This window comes from Oncorhynchus nerka, linkage group LG26, assembly GCF_034236695.1.
Source record: "Oncorhynchus nerka isolate Pitt River linkage group LG26, Oner_Uvic_2.0, whole genome shotgun sequence".
NCBI lineage: Eukaryota > Metazoa > Chordata > Actinopteri > Salmoniformes > Salmonidae > Oncorhynchus > Oncorhynchus nerka.
The window spans coordinates 56,408,010-56,426,947 of record NC_088421.1 but is presented as its reverse complement, the minus strand read 5'-3'; the positions used below and the strand labels follow the sequence as shown (position 1 = coordinate 56,426,947).

General features: G+C 45.9%; 1 protein-coding gene, 1 non-coding gene and 1 pseudogene across 2 annotated transcripts; 1 reads left to right on the top strand and 2 right to left on the bottom strand.

Annotated features, from left to right (window-relative positions):
* Positions 1-66: 66 nt before the first annotated feature.
* On the top strand, positions 67-10,093 carry LOC135564850 (protein-lysine N-methyltransferase EEF2KMT-like). The gene is made up of 9 exons (XM_065010914.1): positions 67-340; positions 477-539; positions 664-744; positions 931-1,032; positions 1,319-1,452; positions 1,829-1,893; positions 2,472-2,654; positions 5,415-5,564; positions 9,825-10,093. The coding sequence occupies exons 1-9, from the start codon at positions 215-217 to the stop codon at positions 9,923-9,925; spliced, it is 1,005 nt and encodes a 334-aa protein (XP_064866986.1). The 5' UTR covers positions 67-214; the 3' UTR covers positions 9,926-10,093.
* trnaa-ugc (transfer RNA alanine (anticodon UGC)) lies at positions 1,142-1,218 on the bottom strand. Its single transcript has one exon. It is a non-coding gene; the product is annotated as a tRNA-Ala (tRNA).
* The window catches only part of LOC135564849 (chitobiosyldiphosphodolichol beta-mannosyltransferase-like), a 24,915-nt pseudogene continuing 16,042 nt past the window's right edge, over positions 10,066-18,938 (bottom strand).

Genomic DNA, 18,938 nt, shown 5'->3' with positions numbered 1-18,938 from the left:
CTCATTGTAAATGTTTTCTAATTTGTACTTTCTTTAAAAAAAAAAAGATGTTATCGCGTTACTGTCTGTCATGATTATACTACATTGACCATCAGGCATTGCGACAGGAGGAGTGCTTCTTGGGTAAAAGAGGAAGACAACAAACTCAGGGAAACACGTGGCCAGCCTGTGGTTTAGTGTAATTCCATTCTCGGGTTGGTTTAAAATTAACGAAATGTATCGGTCTAAGGATCAGACCGACAAAACCGAAGTCACGTGCATAAGGAATAGAGCAGACGTTATATATAACTTTAAAGTCTCCTTTTTCACTATGGGTCAACTGCCAAATTTCCCATGGAATGTAAGTAGCGGGGCTGCTTGCATGTTGTACTGTAGGGTCTGCATCATAAATTTAATGTATTTCTTTATTTTTTTATTGTTTAGGAATAGTAAGACATGAATACAGTAAAAACATCATTTGTTGTTGTTTTCTACAGTCCCTTGAAAGGGAGCTCGAGACCGACAGCTCATCAGAAATGATTCTAGATATTCTAAAGCAGGTATTGCCTGTCAAAAGCATTATTTTTTTTAATGTCGCACCTATTTAGTTAAATATATAGAAACAGTACATTGATTACCGAGTTGGAAACCACACTAACAATTACTATTGTCACCTGTTTCCAGACATGCCTTCACCCACTGTGCTGTAAACATCCTCCCTCAGTAAGATATAGGAGACTGTTTCTGTCTCAGCTCATCAAAAGGGTGAGTTCTTTTATCTGATATATTTTTGGTCTGGTATCATTCTGTCAGAAAATAGTTCGCTATCGCACAGTAACTGGTGCATTTAAAAAAACGCAATTCTTACACGTTTCACATGAATAGAATAAAGTCTAAGTATATTATTAAAGCAAACAACGGTAATGTGATGCTTGTCTTCCCTGTGTGCAGCATGAAGCCAGTGGGAGGGAGCCCCTGGATGAGCTCTATGATGCACTGGGGGAAGTCCTGGGGGTAGAGGAGGGGACAGAGTGCTACAAGAGCTATTTACTGGTACTACACACACACACACACTGTATTTAACAGAAGCTGTGTTCTACATTTTGCAGACGCTCTTATCCTGAACAACTTCCAGTAGTGCGTGAATACATTGTTTTCGTACTGGTCCCCCCGTGGGAATTGAACCCACAACCCTGGCGTTGCAAGCACCACGCTCTACCAGCCGAGCCACACGGGACCTCTATTTTATCCTTTAAAATAATACAATTATTATTCAATTCATGATTATTTTAATTAAATATACATTTTATATTTACCGTACGTGTGTGTGTGTGTGTAGCCGTGTGGAGAAGCAGTGAGTCTATCAGAGAGTACAGCTGTGATCTCTGAAGGAACTACAGGCCTGGTCACATGGGAGGCTGCTCTTTACCTCGCAGAATGGGCTCTGGAGAACACACACCTCTTCACTGATAGGTTGGTACACTACTGTGTGTGTTCTGTCTGGAGAACACACACCTCTTCACTGATAGGTTGGTACACTACTGTGTGTGTTCTGTCTGGAGAACACACACCTCTTCACTGACAGGTTGGTACATTACTGTGTGTGTTCTGTCTGGAGAACACACACCTCTTCACTGATAGGTTGGTACACTACTGTGTGTGTTCTGTCTGGAGAACACACACCTCTTCACTGACAGGTTGGTACATTACTGTGTGTGTTATGTCATTGTGTTCTGTCTACAACTCATGCTGTGGTTACTACTCCTAATCTCAATCTGGTGTGTAATGTGAGTGTCCTCTGCCTGTGTGTGTGTGTGTGTGTGAGTCCTGTCTTTGCTCTCTCCTACAGGACAGTCCTAGAGCTGGGCAGTGGTGTAGGGTTGACTGGTATAGCAGTGTGTAGGTCCTCTCCCTGTGTGTGTGAGTCCTGTCTCTGCTCTCTCCTACAGGACAGTCCTAGAGCTGGGCAGTGGTGTAGGGTTGACTGGTATAGCAGTGTGTAGGTCCTCTCCCTGTGTGTGTGAGTCCTGTCTCTGCTCTCTCCTACAGGACAGTCCTAGAGCTGGGCAGTGGTGTAGGGTTGACTGGTATAGCAGTGTGTAGGTCCTCTCCCTGTGTGTGTGAGTCCTGTCTCTGCAGTGTGTAGGTCCTCTCCTGACAGGACAGTCCTAGAGCTGGGCAGTGGTGTAGGGTTGACTGGTATAGCAGTGTGTAGGTCCTCTCCTGTGTGTGTGAGTCCTGTCTCTGCTCTCTCCTACAGGACAGTCCTAGAGCTGGGCAGTGGTGTAGGGTTGACTGGTATAGCAGTGTGTAGGTCCTCTCCCTGTGTGTGTGAGTCCTGTCTCTGCTCTCTCCTACAGGACAGTCCTAGAGCTGGGCAGTGGTGTAGGGTTGACTGGTATAGCAGTGTGTAGTCCTGTCTCTGCTCTCTCCTACAGGACAGTCCTAGAGCTGGGCAGTGGTGTAGGGTTGACTGGTCCTGTCCTCTCCAGTCTCCTCCAGCTACGTGTTCAGTGACTGTCACCTCAGCGTTCTACATAGACTGAGGGACAACGTCCAGCTCAATGGGCTGGACAACCAGAACTCTCCCAGAGTGTGTGTGGAGCATCTGGACTGGGAGGAGGTGACAGAGAAGCAGCTGAGAGAGATCGGAGCCGCCACGGTCATCGCTGCAGGTAGGAACATGGTCTGGCTCTATTCTATTCAATCCGTAAAGCTGAAGATCCGCTTTAAAGGTAATGTTCCTTCTGTCGCGGACACTTCACAATAAACACTGCATATGTTCCTTCTGTCGCGGACACTTCACAATAAACACTGCATATGTTCCCTCTGTCGCGGACACTTCACAATAAACACTGCATATGTTCCCTCTGTCGCGGAGACTTCACAATAAACACTGCATATGTTCCCTCTGTCGCGGACACTTCACAATAAACACTGCATATGTTCCCTCTGTCACGGAGACTTCACAATAAACACTGCATATGTTCCCTCTGTCGCGGACACTTCACAATAAACACTGCATATGTTCCCTCTGTCGCGGACACTTCACAATAAACACTGCATATGTTCCGTCTGTCGCGGACACTTCACAATAAACACTGCATATGTTCCCTCTGTCGCGGACACTTCACAATAAACACTGCATATGTTCCCTCTGTCGCGGACACTTCACAATAAACACTGCATATGTTCCCTCTGTCACGGAGACTTCACAATAAACACTGCATATGTTCCTTCTGTCGCGGAGACTTCACAATAAACACTGCATATGTTCCTCTGTCGCGGAGACTTCACAATAAACACTGCATATGTTCCCTCTGTCACGGAGACTTCACAATAAACACTGCATATGTTCCCTCTGTCGCGGAGACTTCACAATAAACACTGCATATGTTCCATCTGTCGCGGAGACTTCACAATAAACACTGCATATGTTCCCTCTGTCACGGAGACTTCACAATAAACACTGCATATGTTCCCTCTGTCGCGGAGACTTCACAATAAACACTGCATATGTTCCCTCTGTCACGGACACTTCACAATAAACACTGTATATGTTCCCTCTGTCGCGGAGACTTCACAATAAACACTGCATATGTTCCTTCTGTCGCGGAGACTTCACAATAAACACTGCATATGTTCCCTCTGTCGCAGAGACTTCACAATAAACACTGCATATGTTCCCTCTGTCACGGAGACTTCACAATAAACACTGCATATGTTCCCTCTGTCGCGGAGACTTCACAATAAACACTGCATATGTTCCCTCTGTCAAGGACACTTCACAATAAACACTGCATATGTTCCCTCTGTCACGGAGACTTCACAATAAACACTGCATATGTTCCTTCTGTCGCGGAGACTTCACAATAAACACTGCATATGTTCCTTCTGTCGCGGAGACTTCACAATAAACACTGCATATGTTCCCTCTGTCGCGGAGACTTCACAATAAACACTGCATATGTTCCCTCTGTCGCGGAGACTTCACAATAAACACTGCATATGTTCCCTCTGTCGCGGAGACTTCACAATAAACACTGCATATGTTCCCTCTGTCACGGAGACTTCACAATAAACACTGCATATGTTCCCTCTGTCACGGAGACTTCACAATAAACACTGCATATGTTCCCTCTGTCGCGGAGACTTCACAATAAACACTGCATATGTTCCTCTGTCACGGACACTTCACAATAAACACTGCATATGTCAACTCAGTCAGAAATGACCTTTACATTTGTATGCAGATCTTCTGCGATGCTTTGGCGATATGGATTGAATCCAGCCTTTAATTACAACAAAAATTTCTCAAAAGATATTATTAGTTAGCCAGTACCTGGCAGTTACCTGACTGTTACCTGGCAGTTACCTGACTGTTACCTGGCTATTACCTGGCAGTTACCTGACTGTTACCTGGCAGTTACCTGACTGTTACCTGGCAGTTACCTGACTGTTACCTGGCAGTTACCTGACTGTTACCTGGCTATTACCTGGCAGTTACCTGACTGTTACCTGGCTATTACCTGGTAGTTACCTGGTACTTACCTGGCAGTTACCTGACTGTTACCTGGCTGTTACCTGGTACTTACCTGGCAGTTACCTGACTGTTACCTGGTAGTTACCTGGTACTTACCTGGCAGTTACCTGACTGTTACCTGGCTATTACCTGGTAGTTTCCTGGTACTTACCTGGCAGTTACCTGACTGTTACCTGGTAGTTACCTGGCAGTTACCTGGCAGTTACCTGGCTGTTACCTGGCAGTTACCTGACTGTTACATGGCAGTTACCTGACTGTTACCTGGTAGTTACCTGGCTGTTACCCGGTAGTTACCTGGCAGGTACCTGGCTGTTACCTGGCTAACTAATTGATCCAGCTTTCTGGAACAGCCCCCCGGTGCTGGTGAGGGATCAAATGTATTTCCTAATTCTGTCAGCTGACACATGTCCTGTTGTTTCCTAATTCTGTCAGCTGACACATGTCCTGTTGTTTCCTAATTATATTGTTGTCAGCTGACACATGTCCTGTTGTTTCCTAATTCTATTGTTGTCAGCTGACACATGTCCTGTTGTTTCCTAATTCTATTGTTGTCAGCTGACACATGTCCTGTTGTTTCCTAATTCTATTGTTGTCAGCTGACACATGTCCTGTTGTTTCCTAATTCTGTCAGCTGACACATGTCCTGTTGTTTCCTAATTCTGTCAGCTGACACATGTCCTGTTGTTTCCTAATTCTGTCAGCTGACACATGTCCTGTTGTTTCCTAATTCTGTCAGCTGACACATGTCCTGTTGTTTCCTAATTCTGTTGTTGTCAGCTGACACATGTCCTGTTGTTTCCTAATTCTATTGTTGTCAGCTGACACATGTCCTGTTGTTTCCTAATTCTATTGTTGTCAGCTGACACATGTCCTGTTGTTTCCTGTGTTATAGATGTAGTTTACGATCCAGATATCATTGGCTGTCTGGTGAAGCTTCTCTCTAAGATCCTGAGGTGTTCGGCCAATGGCAGCCCTCCTGATGTCTACATCTCCTCCACCATCAGAAACCCCGACACATATAACAGTTTTAAACACCAGCTAGGTCAGTACTAAACCTAGAGCTTTGAGAGAACTAATGAAAATAGCTTTACAAGTTTAATGTATCATTAGTAGTAAACCAACTGTTTCAAAGAGCAGCTGAGTGAGGAGACTCTCCAACCCATAGATACTGTAGAGGATGAACCTCAATAGTGAGGAGACTCTCCAACCCATAGATACTGTAGAGGACGAACCTCAATAGTGAGGAGACTCTCCAACCCATAGATACTGTAGAGGACGAACCTCAATAGTGAGGAGACTCTCCAACCCATAGATACTGTAGAGGACGAACCTCAATAGTGAGGAGACTCTCCAACCCATAGATACTGTAGAGGACGAACCTCAATAGTGAGGAGACTCTCCAACCCATAGATACTGTAGAGGATGAACCTCAATAGTGAGGAGACTCTCCAACCCATAGATACTGTAGAGGACGAACCTCAATAGTGAGGAGACTCTCCAACCCATAGATACTGTAGAGGATGAACCTCAATAGTGAGGAGACTCTCCAACCCATAGATACTGTAGAGGATGAATCTCAATAGTGAGGAGACTCTCCAACCCATAGATACTGTAGAGGACGAACCTCAATAGTGAGGAGACTCTCCAACCCATAGATACTGTAGAGGATGAACCTCAATAGTGAGGAGACTCTCCAACCCATAGATACTGTAGAGGACGAACCTCAATAGTGAGGAGACTCTCCAACCCATAGATACTGTAGAGGACGAACCTCAATAGTGAGGAGACTCTCCAACCCATAGATACTGTAGAGGACGAATCTCAATAGTGAGGAGACTCTCCAACCCATAGATACTGTAGAGGATGAACCTCAATAGTGAGGAGACTCTCCAACCCATAGATACTGTAGAGGATGAACCTCAATAGTGAGGAGACTCTCCAACCCATAGATACTGTAGAGGATGAACCTCAATAGTGAGGAGACTCTCCAACCCATAGATACTGTAGAGGACGAATCTCAATAGTGAGGAGACTCTCCAACCCATAGATACTGTAGAGGTTGAACCTCAATAGTGAGGAGACTCTCCAACCCATAGATACTGTAGAGGATGAGACTCTCCAACCCATAGATACTGTAGAGGATGAGACTCTCCAACCCATAGATACTGCAGAGGATGAGACTCTCCAACCCATAGATACTGTAGAGGATGAGACTCTCCAACCCATAGATACTGTAGAGCAGGGGTGTCAAAGTCAAATGGACGGAGGGCCAAATAAAAAAATCAGCTACAAGACGAGGGCCGGACTGTTCGAATGTTCATTGAAAAATTTTTAAATGACGCATATAGTCTAGTGAACCTAATTGAACCTACTGAAAACCTAACAAATATATTACAATATGATCAGATAAATAAAGCAATATTTTCTTATGGCTCTGTCAGTAATCTTTAATTTTCAACAGACACAAAAGACAAATTTCCTTTATATAAATATCCCCATAACATGAACATTAAATGAAAGAAACCGGTATTCAAGGCACCATCAAGACTATATTTCTCTTTTTAGCAAAAGTGGGCTAAATTTACTTCAAAGAAAAACAATAATAGCAATTTTCTATCATCCACTCAACTGAAATATTTTAAAATATAATTGGATTGAAATACAAAAAATAAAGTGCAAAATCTATTAATCAAAAACAACACTTTGTTTAAGGAGAAGTAACATGCAGTGAAAACAAATATTAAATTTTAACTTTTAAACTTGAACTGAGTAAAAACTCTAAATATGTGATTGCACAGTAATGTTCACTTGTTTGAGGTTGAGGGTGATACTGACATTGGTGTCCCATCTTTTCCACAAGTTCATCAATGTTCAGAGGGTAAGGCTCTGAGCTGAAGAAACTCAGAATTGAGTGGAGGTGTTCAGCAGTAAGTGACTTCTGTGTGATGTTTTGTTCAGGTTCATCAAAGAAAACAGTTGTTCACACAGGTATGTGCAACCCAAACATAGACAACGTTTGAGCAGCCTGGATGCGCAGCTGGGGCATTGTGCCGGGAAACGGGCGAACTCCGCAGCACCTGACTGCCGCATATTTGCCCTCAGTGCATCATTGCATTGGAGGTCAATCAACTCCATTTGGAGGTTTGTGGTGAGCTTTCCACGTCAACAGCAAATGGGTTACCGAGCAGTTCCAACCTTTTTTTTTGTGCTTCAAAGTCAGCAAAGGCTTTCGAAAGTCAGCGGCAAGCATACCTATTTTATCAGCCAACTGTGTGCATGGGAACGCACTGGTAGAGAGCTTCTCTTTCATGGTCTGGCAGCTGGGAAAGTGGCTCAAATTTTCTTTCCGCAATCTGAAAGTCTCCCACAGAGTCAGTTTGGTTTTAAATGCCTTCACTGTACTGTACATATCAGAGATGACACGATCCCGACCCTGCAGCTGCAAGTTTATTGCATTCAGATGATCGTAATGTCACACAGAAAAGCCATTTCACACAGAAACATTTGGGAGACGTCTCGGAGTTGTTTGTGTCTTTCCTTTGCTGTCCAAGAACAGACAAATCTCTACCAGAAGCTCGAAACATCTTTGAAGCACCTTTCCCTGGCTTAGCCATCGCACCTCTGTGTGATAAGGCAAATCACCATGCTAACCCGTTTCTAACTCCGTCAGAAATGCCTTGAACTGGCGGTGATTCAAACCTTTGGCTCTGATAAAGTTAACTGTGCGCGTGATGATGCTCATTACATGCTCCATTTTCAAGGCTTTACCGCACAGCGCTTCCTGGTGTATGATACAATGATAAGCTGTCAGCTCACCTGTCGCGTTTTCCTCTTGCATCTTTTCCCGTATCTTCGCCACCAGTCCGCTCCTGTGTCACACATCGCAGGTGCTCCGTCGGTTGTCAAACCCACGAGTTTTCCCAAGGCAGCTCCATCTCATTTACACATCTTGACACCTCTTCATACAAATCATGCCCCGTAGTTGTGCCATGCATAGGACGTAAAGCCAAAAACTCCTCTGTTTTTGATTTAGGTTGGAGTCCACTCCAGCGGATGAAAATTGACAACTGGGCAATGTCAGAAATGTCAGTTGCTCTCATCCACAGCCAAGGAATATGCAATAAAATCTTTTCCCTTTTCACAAGCTGCTCTTTTAGATTGATGGACAACTGGTCTATACTCGGTTCTCGGCAATGGTGTTTCTGCTCAGACTCACATTTAAAAAGAGTTGCCTTTTTTCTGGGCAAAATTAAAGTCACAAACTTTAATCATGCAGTTTTTGATGAAATCCCCTTGTAAATGGCCGGGCTGATTTAGCGATCTCTTCTAGGCCAAAATAAAACTGGCCTTGACAGCAGCCTGGCCTTGTGATTTGGCTTTTTGAACAGAGCCTGTCGAGATTTGAGGCCTCGTTTTAATTCCTCTGCCTTTTGTAGCCTTTGTTCCATGTCCATATTCTTGTTTTTGTCCGCGTGTTTCGTTTCATAATGTCGTCTCAGATTATACTCTTTCAGTACCGCCACACTTTCTCCACACAGAAGACACACAGGTTTTCCAGCTACCTTCAGAACATATACTCCAGATGGCACCTTGTTTGAAACCCCGGTTCTCAGTATCCACCTTCCGTTTTGCCATTTTTGATGGGTATCTGAAAGTTAATTTTACTGTGATGCTGACGACTGCTGTGCCAATAAATATTGAAATGAAGCAGCCTACTGCTCGATAGCGTCACCTTGCATTGTGGGAAATGTAGTATTGGTGCGTGTAAAAGATCTGCGGGCTGCCGGCTTGCTGGGCCGGTTCTAATAATAAATCAAGATCATCCCAGGGGCCGTAAAACCTTCTTGCGGGCCGGATGTGGCCCGCGGGCCTTGACTCTGACATATGTGCTGTAGAGGATGAGACTCTCCAACCCATAGATACTGTAGAGGATGAGACTCTCCAACCCATAGATACTGTAGAGGATGAGACTCTCCAACCCATAGATACTGTAGAGGACGAACCTCAATAGTCTTCAAGTGGCCTCGTCACCTTGTATCCCGGGTTACAGTGAAGTTCTAGGTGACAACTGATGTAAATAAGGGCTTTATAAATACATGTGATTGATCTCGTCCATCTCCACTGTTCTGGAGAGATCTAATCCTATTGCCTTGGATGAAGTCCTTTCCTGATGCATCTATAATTATAAACATCTGAAACTGATGGGTCTATAATTATACACATCTGAAACTGATGCGTCTATAATTCTACACCTCTGAAACTGATGGATCTATAACTTCTCCTTTGTTTTTCTCTCCCACAGAAAGTTCTGGAATCCAACATGAGGTCATGACAGGACCAGTGACCCATGTGTTCTTTTACAACAGACAAGCCACCATAGAGATGATCAAACTCTACATATAATAATGGCATCCTATTCCCACAAGTGCACTACTTTTGACCAGGGTCCATAGGGCTTGTGGTTAAAAGTAGTGCACTAGATAGGGAATAGGGTGCCATTTGGGATGCACACAATATGAGACCAAGCCAGAACCAGATGTGTATTACTGTGTAATAAAGTCTTTATTTACATTGTGTGGAAAATATCCCATTTATACATTATCATCAACATACACATCAAGTGTTGTTTAAGAGGAGAATCTAAACGGCCTGGAATGAAGAGATCCACAGAAGGAGAGAGAGAAAAGGGGAGAGAGAGAGAGCAGAGGAAAGACTAGCCTGATGTAACGATCTCTTTCCGACAGGTCCTCAAAGTGGAGACCATGTGGCAGTTGGTAGCAGGTAGCCCAGCGGTTCAGAGCAGGAGCCTAGCGGTTCAGAGCAGGTAGCCTAGCGGTTCAGAGCAGGTAGCCTAGCGGTTCAGAGCAGGTAGCCTAGCGGTTCAGAGCAGGTAGCCTAGCGGTTCAGAGCAGGTAGCCTGGCGGTTCAGAGCAGGAGCCTAGCGGTTCAGAGCAGGTAGCCTAGCGGTTCAGAGCAGGTAGCCTAGCGGTTCAGAGCAGGTAGCCTGGCGGTTCAGAGCAGGTAGCCTAGCAGTTCAGAGCAGGTAGCCTAACGGTTAAGAGCGCTCGGCCAGTAAGAAAAAAAGTCGTTGGTTTGAGTCCCCGAGCAGACTAGGTGAAACATCTGTGGATGTGCCCTTGAACAAGGCACTTAACCCTAATTGCTCCTGTAAGTCGTGCTCTGGATAAGAGCGTCTGTTAAAATGTTCAAGATTGGAGGCTCAAAAAGTGGGTTTGAAACGGAGCGAAGATGTAGAGAGGGGATGAGTCAGCTGCTGTAAAGAGGTCTGTCTAACAGGGGAGTCAGGGTGCAGTGAGGAGAGGCAGGACATTCTGGTCCCAGTTCTGGTCCCACCGCTGCCCCCACTGGCCCGGAGGTTCCCCTGAACTGACCCAGTTTGCCCTCATCCTCACAGTCAGGGAAGTCCCACAGCAGAGACTGGAGAGACACAACATAGGGACATGAACAGTTTTTAAAAAAAAAATTTACGGGTAGATTGGATCCTGTCTAAAACAGCCATGTGTATATCAGACCATATACCACTGTCACAGGAACTGGTTACAGTCAGATAAGACAGATGGCAGTTGACAGGATCATACCACTGGGAAGTGATGTGATAAATCAGGGGTTTCTGTATCTCCTCAGCTGAACAGTAGTAGTATATTACTGTACCTTGAGCTGTCCAGATAGTTCCTCAGCTGAACAGTAGTATTATATTACTGTACCTTGAGCTGTCCAGATAGTTCCTCAGCTGAACAGTAGTATTATATTACTGTACCTTGAGCTGTTCAGATATATACTACTACTGTTCAGCTGAGGAACTTACTGTACCTTGAGCTGTCCAGATAGTTCCTCAGCTGAACAGTAGTAGTATATTACTGTACCTTGAGCTGTCCAGATAGTTCCTCAGCTGAACAGTAGTATTATATTACTGTACCTTGAGCTGTCCAGATAGTTCCTCAGCTGAACAGTAGTAGTATATTACTGTACCTTGAGCTGTCCAGATAGTTCCTCAGCTGAACAGTAGTAGTATATTACTGTACCTTGAGCTGTCCAGATAGTTCCTCAGCTGAACAGTAGTATTATATTACTGTACCTTGAGCTGTCCAGATAGTTCCTCAGAGTCTTTGAAGATCAACCCGTTCTCCTCGTGTTTCACCAGCTCATGTAGACTACAGAGGAGAATATAACAGAGTTAACAGAGAGACTGACAACACAGGAGAATATAACAGGGTTAACAGAGAGACTGACAACACAGGAGAATATAACAGAGTTAACAGAGAGACTGACAACACAGGAGAATATAACAGAGAGGCTGACAACACAGGATAATATAACAGGGTTAACAGAGAGACTGACAACACAGGAGAATATAACAGAGAGACTGACAACACAGGAGAATATAACAGAGAGACTGACAACACAGGAGAATATAACAGGGTTAACAGAGAGACTGACAACACAGGAGAATATAACAGGGTTGACAGAGAGACTGACAACACAGGAGAATATAACAGAGTTAACAGAGAGACTGACAACACAGGAGAATATAACAGAGAGACTGACAACACAGGAGAATATAACAGAGTTAACAGAGAGACTGACAACACAGGATAATATAACAGAGAGACTGACAACACAGGAGAATATAACAGAGAGACTGACAACACAGGAGAATATAACAGGGTTAACAGAGAGACTGACAACACAGGAGAATATAACAGGGTTAACAGAGAGACTGACAACACAGGAGAATATAACAGAGAGACTGACAACACAGGAGAATATAACAGGGTTAACAGAGAGACTGACAACACAGGAGAATATAACAGAGAGACTGACAACACAGGAGAATATAACAGAGAGACTGACAACACAGGAGAATATAACAGAGAGACTGACAACACAGGAGAATATAACAGGGTTAGATCCACATTAAACACAGCACAGGAAACTCCGTCCAAAACAGATCAGATCAGCACATAGCCTCTCTGCATGGGGGTAGAAGGTGACTGTTGACCCAGGGTTTAGAGTATTCCCTCAGCAGTAGAAGGTGACTGTTGACCCAGGATTTAGAGTACTCCCTCAGCAGTAGAAGGTGACCCAGGGTTTAGAGTATTCCCTCAGCAGTAGAAGGTGACCCAGGGTTTAGAGTATTCCCTCAGCAGTAGAAGGTGACCCAGGGTTTAGAGTTTTCCTCAGCAGTAGTAGGTGACCCAGGGTTTAGAGTATTCCCTCAGCAGTAGAAGGTGACCCAGGGTTTAGAGTATTCCCTCAGCAGTAGAAGATGACTGTTGACCCAGGGTTTAGAGTATTCCCTCAGCAGTAGAAGGTGACTGTTGACCCAGGGTTTAGAGTATTCCCTCAGCAGTAGAAGGTGACCCAGGGTTTAGAGTATTCCTCAGCAGTAGAAGGTGACCCAGGGTTTAGAGTATTCCTCAGCAGTAGAAGGTGACTGTTGACCCAGGGTTTAGAGTATTCCTCAGCAGTAGAAGGTGACCCAGGGTTTAGAGTATTCCCTCAGCAGTAGAAGGTGACCCAGGGTTTAGAGTATTCCCTCAGCAGTAGAAGGTGACTGTTGACCCAGGGTTTAGAGTATTCCTCAGCAGTAGAAGGTGACCCAGGGTTTAGAGTATTCCCTCAGCAGTAGAAGGTGACACAGGGTTTAGAGTTTTCCTCAGCAGTAGAAGGTGACCCAGGGTTTAGAGTTTTCCCTCAGCAGTAGAAGGTGACCCAGGGTTTAGAGTATTCCCTCAGCAGTAGAAGGTGACCCAGGGTTTAGAGTATTCCCTCAGCAGTAGAAGGTGACCCAGGGTTTAGAGTATTCCCTCAGCAGTAGAAGGTGACTGTTGACCCAGGATTTAGAGTACTCCCTCAGCAGTAGAAGGTGACCCAGGGTTTAGAGTATTCCCTCAGCAGTAGAAGGTGACCCAGGGTTTAGAGTTTTCCCTCAGCAGTAGAAGGTGACCCAGGGTTTAGAGTTTTCCCTCAGCAGTAGAAGGTGACCCAGGGTTTAGAGTTTTCCCTCAGCAGTAGAAGGTGACCCAGGGTTTAGAGTTTTCCCTCAGCAGTAGAAGGTGACTGTTGACCCAGGGTTTAGAGTATTCCCTCAGCAGTAGAAGGTGACTGTTGACCCAGGGTTTAGAGTATTCCCTCAGCAGTAGAAGGTGACTGTTGACCCAGGGTTTAGAGTTTTCCCTCAGCAGTAGAAGGTGACCCAGGGTTTAGAGTATTCCCTCAGCAGTAGAAGGTGACCCAGGGTTTAGAGTATTCCCTCAGCAGTAGAAGGTGACCCAGGGTTTAGAGTATTCCCTCAGCAGTAGAAGGTGACCCAGGGTTTAGAGTATTCCCTCAGCAGTAGAAGGTGACCCAGGGTTTAGAGTATTCCCTCAGCAGTAGAAGGTGACTGTTGACCCAGGGTTTAGAGTATTCCCTCAGCAGTAGAAGGTGACTGTTGACCCAGGGTTTAGAGTATTCCCTCAGCAGTAGAAGGTGACCCAGGGTTTAGAGTATTCCCTCAGCAGTAGAAGGTGACCCAGGGTTTAGAGTATTCCCTCAGCAGTAGAAGGTGACCCAGGGTTTAGAGTACTCCCTCAGCAGTAGAAGGTGACTGTTGACCCAGGGTTTAGAGTATTCCCTCAGCAGTAGAAGGTGACCCAGGGTTTAGAGTACTCCCTCAGCAGTAGAAGGTGACCCAGGGTTTAGAGTACTCCCTCAGCAGTAGAAGGTGACCCAGGGTTTAGAGTATTCCTCAGCAGTAGAATGTGACCCAGGGTTTAGAGTATTCCCTCAGCAGTAGAAGGTGACTGTTGACCCAGGGTTTAGAGTATTCCCTCAGCAGTAGAAGGTGACTGTTGACCCAGGGTTTAGAGTTTTCCCCTCAGCAGTAGAAGGTGACTGTTGACCCAGGGTTTAGAGTATTCCCTCAGCAGTAGAAGGTGACCCAGGGTTTAGAGTATTCCCTCAGCAGTAGAAGGTGACCCAGGGTTTAGAGTATTCCTCAGCAGTAGAAGGTGACCCAGGGTTTAGAGTATTCCCTCAGCAGTAGAAGGTGACTGTTGACCCAGGGTTTAGAGTATTCCCTCAGCAGTAGAAGGTGACTGTTGACCCAGGGTTTAGAGTTTTCCCTCAGCAGTAGAAGGTGACTGTTGACCCAGGGTTTAGAGTATTCCCTCAGCAGTAGAAGGTGACCCAGGGTTTAGAGTATTCCCTCAGCAGTAGAAGGTGACCCAGGGTTTAGAGTACTCCCTCAGCAGTAGAAGGTGACCCAGGGTTTAGAGTACTCCCTCAGCAGTAGAAGGTGACCAAGGGTTTAGAGTACTCCCTCAGCAGTAGAAGGTGACCCAGGGTTTAGAGTATTCCCTCAGCAGTAGAAGGTGACCCAGGGTTTAGAGTACTCCCTCAGCAGTAGAAGGTGACTGTTGACCCAGGGTTTAGAGTACTCCCTCAGCAGTAGAAGGTGACTGTTGACCCAGGGTTTAGAGTATTCCCTCAGCAGTAGAAGGTGACTGTTGACCCAGGGTTTAGAGTATTCCCTCAGCAGTAGAAGGCGCCGACTGAGATGGCCGCCTCGCTTCGCGTTCCTAGGAAACTATGCAGTTTTTTGTTTTTTTACGTGTTATTTCTTACATTAGTACCCCAGGTCATCTTAGGTTTCATTACATACAGTCGAGAAGAACTACTGAATATAAGATCAGCGCCAACTCACCATCAGTACGACCAAGAATATGTTTTCTGCGACGCGGATCCGGTGTTCTGCCTTACAAACAGGACAACGGAATGGATCGCATGCAGCGACCCAAGGAAACGACTCCGAAAAAGAGGGAAACGAGGCGGTGTTCTGGTCAGACCAAAAGGGCACATCGCGCACCACTCCCCAGCATTCTTCTTGCCAATGTCCAGTCTCTTGACAACAAGGTTGACGAAATCCGAGCAAGGGTAGCATTCCAGAGGACATCAGAGACTGCAACGCTCTCTGCTTCACAGAAACATGGCTTACTGGGAAGACGCTATCCGACGCGGTGCAGCCAACGGGTTTCTCCACGCATCGCGCCGACAGAAACAAACATCTTTCTGGTAAGAAGAGTGGCGGGGGCTATGCCTCATGACTAACGAGACATGGTGTGATGAAGGAAACATACAGGAACTCAAATCCTTCTGTTCACCTGATTTAGAATTCCTCACAATCAAATGTAGACCGCATTATCTTCCAAGAGAATTCTCCTCGATTATAATCACAGCCGTATATATCCCCCCCAAGCAGACACATCGATGGCTCTGAACGAACTTTATTTCTTTGCAAACTGAAACCATTTATCCGGAGGCTGCATTCATTGTAGCTGGGGATTTTAACAAAGCTAATCTGAAAACAAGACTCCCTAAATTTTACCAGCATATCGATTGCGCAACCAGGGGTGGTAAAAACCTTGGATCATTGTTACTCTAACTTCCGCGACGCATATAAGGCCCTGCCCCGCCCCCTTTCGGAAAAGCTGACCACGACTCCATTTTGCTGATCCCTGCCTACAGGCAGAAACTAAAACAAGAGGCTCCCACGCTGAGGTCTGTCCAACGCTGGTCAGACCAAGCTGACTCCACACTCCAAGACTGCTTCCATCACGTGGACTGGGACATGTTCTCAGACAGGGCCAGATGGAAATATTGACGAATACGCTGATTCGGTGTGCGAGTTCATTAGAACGTGCCGAAGATGTCGTTCCCATAGCAACGATAAAAACATTCCCAAACCAGAAACCGCGGATTGATGGCAGCATTCGCGTGAAACTGAAAGCGAACCACTGCTTTTAATCAGGGCAAGGTGTCTGTAATATGTCCGAATATAAACAATGCAGCTATTCCTCCGCAAGGCTATTAAACAAGCTAAGCGCCAGTACAGAGACAAAGTGGAATCTCAATTCAATGGCTCAGACACAAGAGGCATGTGGCAGGGTCTACAGTCAATCACGGACTACAAGAAGAAACCCAGCCCAGTCACGGACCAGGATGTCTTGCTCCCAGGCAGACTAAATAACTTTTTTGCCCGCTTTGAGGACAATACATTGCCACTGACACGGCCTGCAACGAAAACATGCGGTCTCTCCTTCACTGCAGCCGAGGTGAGCAAGACATTTAAACGTGCTAACCTCGCAAGGCTGCAGGCCCAGACGGCATCCCCAGCCGCGCCTCAGAGCATGCGCAGACCAGCTGGGGTGTGTTTACGGACATATTCAATCAATCCCTATACCCAGTCTGCTGTTCCCACATGCTTCAAGAGGGCCACCATTGTTCCTGTTCCCAAGAAAGCTAAGGTAACTGAGCTAAACGACTACCGCCTCGTAGCACTCACTTCCGTCATCATGAAGTGCTTTGAGAGACTAGTCAAGGACCATATCACCTCCACCCTACCTGACACCCTAGACCCACTCCAATTTGCTTACCGCCCAAATAGGTCCACAGACGATGCAATCTCAACCACACTGCACACTGCCCTAACCCACCTGGACAAGAGGAATACCTATGTGAGAATGCTGTTCATCGACTACAGCTCGGCATTCAACACCATAGTACCCCTCCAAGCTCACATCAAGCCTCCGAGACCCTGGGTCTCGACCCTGCCCTGTGCAACTGGGTTCTGACTTCCTGACGGGCCGCCCCCAGGTGGTGAGGGTAGGCACAACATCCTCCCGCTGATCCTCAACACTGGGGCCCCACAAGGGTGCGTTTCTGAGCCCTCTCCTGTACTCCCTGTTCACCCACGACTGTGTGGCCATGCACGCTCCAACTCAATCATCAAGTTTGCGGACGACACAACAGTGGTAGGCTTGATTACCAACAACGACGAGACGGCCTACAGGGAGGAGGTGAGGGCCCTTGAGGTGGTGTCAGGAAAATAACCAAAACTAAGGAGATGATTGTGGACTTCAGGAAACAGCAGAGGGAACACCCCTATCCACATCGATGGATCAGTAGTGGAGAGGGTAGCAAGTTTTAAGTTCCTCGGCATACACATCACAGACAAACTGAATTGGTCCACTCACACTGACAGCTGTCGTGAAGAAGGCGCAGCAGCGCCTCTTCAACCTCAGGAGGCTGAAGAAATTCGGGCTTGTCGCCAAAAAAAAAAAAAAAAGCACTCACAAACTTCTACAGATGCACAATCGAGCATCCTGGCGGGCTGTATCACCGCCTGGTACGGCAACTGCTCCGCCTCAACCGTAAGGCTCTCCAGAGGGTAGTGAGGTCTGCACAACGCATCACCGGGGCAAACTACCTGCCCTCCAGGACACCTACACCACCCGATGTTACAGGAAGGCCATAAAGATCATCAAGGACATCAACCACCCGAACCACTGCCTGTTCACCCCGCTATCATCCAGAAGGCGAGGTCAGTACAGGTGCATCAAAGCTGGGACCGAGAGACTGAAAAACAGCTTCTATCTCAAGGCCATCAGACTGTTAAACAGCCACCACTAACATTGAGTGGCTGCTGCCAACACACTGTCATTGACACTGACCCAACTCCAGCCACTTTAATAATGGGAAATGATGTAAATATATCACTAGCCACTTTAAACAATGCTACCTTATATAATGTTACTTACCCTACATTATTCATCTCATATGCATATGTATATACTGTACTCTAGATCATCGACTGCATTCTTATGTCACTAGCCACTTTAACTATGCCACTTTGTTTACTTTGTCTACATACTCATCTCATATGTATATACTGTACTCGATACCATCTACTGTATGCTGCTCTGTACCATCACTCATTCATATATCCTTATGTACATATTCCTTTATCCCCCTTACACTGTGTATAAGACAGTAGTTTTGGAATTGTTAGTTAGATTACTTGTTGGTTATCACTGCATTGTCGGAACTAGAAGCACAAGCATTTTCGCCACACTCGCATTAACATCTGCTAACTATGTGTATGTGACAAATAAAATTTGATTTGATTTGATTTGACCCAGGGTTTAGAGTATTCCTCAGCAGTAGAAGGTGACCCAGGGTTTAGAGTATTCCCTCAGCAGTAGAAGGTGACCCAGGGTTTAGAGTTTTCCCTCAGCAGTAGAAGGTGACCCAGGGTTTAGAGTATTCCCTCAGCAGTAGAAGGTGACCCAGGGTTTAGAGTATTCCCTCAGCAGTAGAAGGTGACTGTTGACCCAGGGTTTAGAGTATTCCCTCAGCAGTAGAAGGTGACCCAGGGTTTAGGAGTATTCCCTCAGCAGTAGAAGGTGACCCAGGGTTTAGAGTATTCCCTCAGCAGTAGAAGGTGACCCAGGGTTTAGAGTATTCCTCAGCAGTAGAAGGTGACTGCTGACCCAGGATTTAGAGTATTCCCTCAGCAGTAGAAGGTGACCCAGGATTTAGAGTATTCCCTCAGCAGTAGAAGGTGACTGTTGAC

What these genes read in the sequence shown, in the direction of transcription:
- LOC135564850 (XM_065010914.1), top strand. Translation starts at nt 215, where the DNA reads ATGTATCGGTCTAAGGATCAGACCGACAAAACCGAAGTCACGTGCATA. An exon ending in AGTGTGTAGGTCCTCTCCCT is followed by an intron (nt 1,894 to 2,471) that starts GTGTGTGTGAGT and finishes TGTCCTCTCCAG; the next exon opens with TCTCCTCCAGCTACGTGTTC. An exon ending in CAGTTTTAAACACCAGCTAG is followed by an intron (nt 5,565 to 9,824) that starts GTCAGTACTAAA and finishes TCTCTCCCACAG; the next exon opens with AAAGTTCTGGAATCCAACAT.